At 52.6% G+C, this 4647-nt stretch overlaps 1 protein-coding gene across 1 annotated transcript in view; it reads right to left on the bottom strand.

The window, feature by feature from the left end:
* Positions 1–3216: 3216 nt before the first annotated feature.
* PDE4A (phosphodiesterase 4A) overlaps positions 3217–4647 on the bottom strand; it is a gene marked incomplete at its 3' end in the record, with an annotated part of 33444 nt that continues 32013 nt past the window's right edge. The window contains exons 15-17 of the mRNA XM_008049534.2: positions 4322–4476; positions 4002–4124; positions 3217–3399 (exon numbers count right to left, since the gene is read on the bottom strand). Of these exons, the coding sequence (XP_008047725.2) occupies positions 3217–3399; positions 4002–4124; positions 4322–4476 (461 nt within the window). The remainder of the gene's footprint in view (positions 3400–4001; positions 4125–4321; positions 4477–4647) is intronic.

Below are 4647 nucleotides of genomic sequence, written 5' to 3'. Positions count from 1 at the left end.
CGCCTTTGGGAGGCTGAGGTGAGTGAATTGCCTGAGCCCACGGGTTCGAGACCCGCCTGGGCAGCGAGACCTCATCTCTACAATAAATAAAATAAAAAAAATCAGCCGGGCGTGGTAGCTCATGCCTGTAATTCTGGCTACTCGGAAGGCTGAGGCGGAAGGATCACCGGAGACCAAGCAGGTGAGGCTGCGGTGGCCGGGAGCGGCCACTGCACTCTAGTCTGGGCAACAGAGTGAGACTCCAACTCAAAAAAAAAACCCTAAAACTTTGGAAGGCTGAGGCAGGAGGATCACTTGAGGTCAGGAGTTCAAAACCAGCTGGGGCAACATAGTGAGACCCTGTCTCTACACAAAATTTTTACAAAAGGAAAAAAACAGTCAGGCATGGTGGCTCACGCCTGTAATGCCAGTATTTGGGAGGCAGAGGTGAGATAATTGCCTGAGCCCAGGGGTTTGAGATTAGACTGGGCAACTTGGCGAGACCTTGCCTCTACAATAAATAAAAAAATTAGCTGGGCGTGATGGTGCATGCCTGTAGTTCCAGCTATTTGGAAGGCTGAGGCAGGATTGCCTGAGCCTAGCAGATCGAGGTGTGATGGCCATGAGGGTGTCACTGCACTCCAGCCTGGATGACAAAGTGAGACTCTGACTCAAAAAAAAAAAAAAGTTTAAAAAAGAAAAATCCACAAACTACTGCTATTTAAGCTGCCTGTGAACTTAACTGTGTAATAAAATGTATAAAACTTTTCCTTGGAGGGCGTATGAGTGATTTTGCACCCCCTATGGGACATTTGGCAATGCTGAGACTTTTTTTTAGAGACAAGGTCTCACTCTGTCCCCAGCCCAGAGTGCAGTGGCCCACTTACAGTCCCCTGAAGCCTCAAACTCCTGGGCTCAGGTGATCCTCCAACCTCAGTCTCCTGAGTAGCTGGGACCACAGGTGTGCACCACTACACCTACCTAATTTTTTGAATTTTGTGTGGAGATGAGGTCTCACTCATTCCCCAGGCTGGTCTTGAACTTCTGGGTTCAAGTGATCCTCCTGCCTTAGTCGCCCAAAGTGCTAGGATTACAGGTGTGAACTTATGCACCCAGCCTGAAGACATTTCTGGTCATAACAAATGAGCAGGGGGTTGCTCCTGGCATGTAGTGGGTAGAGACCATTGTCCTTGCTAAAAATCCTACAGCACCCAAGGCAGCTTCCACCACAAGGAATGATCCACCCCCAATGTCAACAGTGCTAAGGTTGAAAATCTCAGGTCTGGAAGGGCAGACACAGCAAATGGAGAAGACTAGGCTCCACCAGGGAGGACACAAAGTGTGGAGGGTAAGAAAGTCTCATATCACATGTTAGCACTGAGTCTTTTACAAAATCATGCTATGGTCTCTGTTATTAACTTTTTTTTTTTTTTGAGTTGGAGTCTCATTCTGCTGCCAAGGCTGGAGTTCAGTGGCACGCTCACGGCCGCCACAGCCTCCACCTTCTGGGCTCAGGCGATCCTTCCACGTAGCTGGGACCACAGGCATTTGCCACCATGTCCAGTTCATTTTTTGATTTATTGTAGAGATGAGGTCTCCCCTTGTTGCTCAGGCTGGTCTCGAACCCCTGGACTCAGGTAATCCTTTCACCTCTGCCTCCCAAAGTGCTGGGATTACAGGCGTGAGCCACTGTGCCCGGCTCTGTTATTAACTTAAACAAGCACATGAGGAAGATGTTCCACATCATCTCAAAATCCAGTGCAAATCAGACAAAATTTGTGGCCAGTAACAGGGGAACTGTGTGGCTGAATTGACACCAGGGCTATACGTAGGAACCAGGTGAGTATCATGATTGACGCCATGGTGGGCGCTGCAAATGACTCAGAATGCCTGACAGCAGGCCTATAGGTGGTGAGTCCAGAGGTTCAGAGCCTTATACCAAGAAGGAGGACATGTCACGTTTCCCATCAAGATAGAAAAGGAAAAGTTGGGCATGGTGGCACACACCTGTCGTCTAAGCTACCAGCAAGGCTGAGGCAGGAGGATCGTTTGAGACCAGCAGCTTGAGGCTGCAATGAGCCATGATCGCACTACTGCACTCTGGCCTGGGTAACAGAATGAGACCCCAACTCAAAAATAAAAATCAGGACTGGCACAGTGGTTTATGCTTATAAACCAAACACTTTGGGAAGCTAAGGTGGGAAGATTGCTTGAGTGCAAGCTTGAGTCCAAGGTGGGAGGATTGCTTGATATCAGCCAGAGCAACATAGTGAAACCTAAAAATTAGCCAGGAGTGGTGGGGTGCACCTGTATTCTCAGCTACTTGGGAGGCTTACACAGGAGGATCATCTGAGCCCAGGAATTCAGTGGGCCATGACTGTGCCTCTGCACTCCAGCCTGGAATAGAGTGACTCCTACTCAAAAAATTTAAATTAAATTAACATTTTACACTGGGCTCGGTGGCTCAGCCTGTAATCCTGCGCCTTGGGAGGCTGAGGTGAGTGGATTGCCTGAGCCCGTGGGTTCGAGACCCGCCTGGACAACTTAGTGAGACCTCATCTCTACAATAAATCAAAAAATTAGCCGGGCGTGGTACCGCGCACCTGTAGTTCCAGCTACTTGGAAGGCTGAGGCAGAAGGATCGCCGGAGCCCAGCAGGTCAAGGCTGCGGTGGCCGGGAGCAGCCACTACACTCCAGTCTGGGCGACAGTGTGAGACTCCAACTCAAAAAAAAAAAAAAATTAACATTTTAAGCTGGGTGAGGTGGCTCACATTTGTAACCCCAGCACTTTGGGAGGCAGAGGCAAGAGGATTACCTGAGCCCAGGGGTTGAGATCAGCCTGGGCAACTTGGTGAGATCTCGTCTCTACAATAAATCAAAAAAATTAGCTGGGTATGGTGGTGCATGTCTGTGGCTCCAGCCACTCGTAAGGCTGAGGCAGAAGGATTGCCTGAGCCCAGCAGGTGGAGGCTGTGGTGGTTGTGAGCACGCTACTGCATTCCAGCCTGGGTGATATAGTGAGACTCGATCTCAAAAAAAAAAAAAAAATTAAAATTTTAAAAGCAAGAAGGAAAACAAAACCAAAAAAAATTAAAATTTTAAAGTAAGGAAAGAAAACAAAGGAAAACCTGCCATTGTGCAGAGGCAGGGGAGGCTCTCCTGGGCCTCAGAGCTCCAGGCCGAGATGAGCCTGGAGGCCTGCCATGTCCCCCATGCATCGTTGCCCGAGCCTGTACCTGGGACTTCTCCACGGAGGCCGTGTGCTTGTCACACATGGGGCTGATCTCCATGCTGCGCTCACGTTCAAGGTCGCCCTGCTGGAAGAACTCGGCCATGATACGGTCTGTCCACTGGCGGTACAACTCAAGAGGCTTGGTGGGGTTGCTGAGGTCTGCGCAGTGCACCATGTTCCGGAGGACCTGGCGGAGCAATGGGAGACCCTCAGGGGGCTGGGCCTCTGTCCCAGTCTGGGGCCTCAGACTTGACTTTCTTTTTTTTTTTTAAAGAGATGAGGGGGAGGAGTCTTGCTATGTTGTCCAGGCTGGTCTTGAATTCCTGACCTCAAGTGATCCTCCTACCTTGGCCTCCTGAGTACTTGAATTAAAGACTTGTACCCTCATGCCCTGCTTCCAGGTTTTCTTATTGCCTATCTGGGGGCCAGGAATGGGAGAAGAGGTGGGTAGAAGGAGGAAGAGCAGAGGTGTGGGGGAGTGTGTGGGAGAGAGGAAGAGAGATGAGGTGGGGAGAGAAGGGAAAGGCAGGTGGGGGGAGGGCAGAAGAGATGGGGGAGGGGAGAGGGGGTGGAGGAAGGGGAGATGAAAGAGGCTAATGAACAAAGGAGAGGAGCAATGGGGGAGGTGGGAGAACCTGGCGGAGACAGGAAAGGGAGAAGAGGCTGGAAAGTGAAGACGGTGGAGGAGACAGAGGAGAAAAAGAGAGACAGGAAGATGGGCAACTAGGAGACAGACCTAAAGGGTGGGGGGAGAGAGGGCCCAGTCTCCCTGGATGGTGGGAGGATCACCTGGATGCGGTCGGAGTAGTTGTCCAGCAGAAGAACCCCCGAGCTGGTCACTTTCTTGGTCTCCACCATAGTCTTCAGGTCAGCCAGGAGGGTCATGTGCTTGGACATGTCAGTAGCCAGCACCTGCGGGCGAGGGGGCGTCATAGGGGCCGTGGAAGCCCGCCCACTAGTTCCATTCCCGGGCTCTGGAGTTGTCACTTGCAGAAGACAGCCCCTCCCTCCAGGTTCCAGAGGGTTCCTCTGGACTCAGACCCCCCCCCCCCAAATCCCAGACTCATTGGCTTCCTTTCCCGCTCTGGCCCCGTTCCTGCCGGGCCCACCATGTCGATGACCATCTTGCGCAGGCTCTGCCGCTGGCGCTTGCTGAGGTTCTGAAAGATGTCGCAGTTGTCCTCCTGCAGCAGCTTGAAGCCCACGGCCAGGTGGTGATTCTCGAGCACCGACTCATCGTTGTACATGAGCGCCAGCTCCGAATCTGCCGCCCAGATGGGTGGTCAGGGGAAGGCCCACGTGGCAGTCTCACGCTCAGCCTGGACGGCCCCGTCCCTAGCCCACCGGACGCTCAGGCTCCAGCCCGGGCAGCCCCACCTCCACCGCGCACGAGCCCAAGCTCTGGCCTGGCCGGCCCCGCCCCCAGGCATGCGCG

This window comes from Carlito syrichta, unplaced genomic scaffold (genome assembly GCF_000164805.1).
Source record: "Carlito syrichta isolate Samal-C Ts95f unplaced genomic scaffold, Tarsius_syrichta-2.0.1 Scaffold135721, whole genome shotgun sequence".
Classification (NCBI taxonomy): domain Eukaryota; kingdom Metazoa; phylum Chordata; class Mammalia; order Primates; family Tarsiidae; genus Carlito; species Carlito syrichta.
This window is presented reverse-complemented; position numbering and strand designations above follow the sequence as displayed.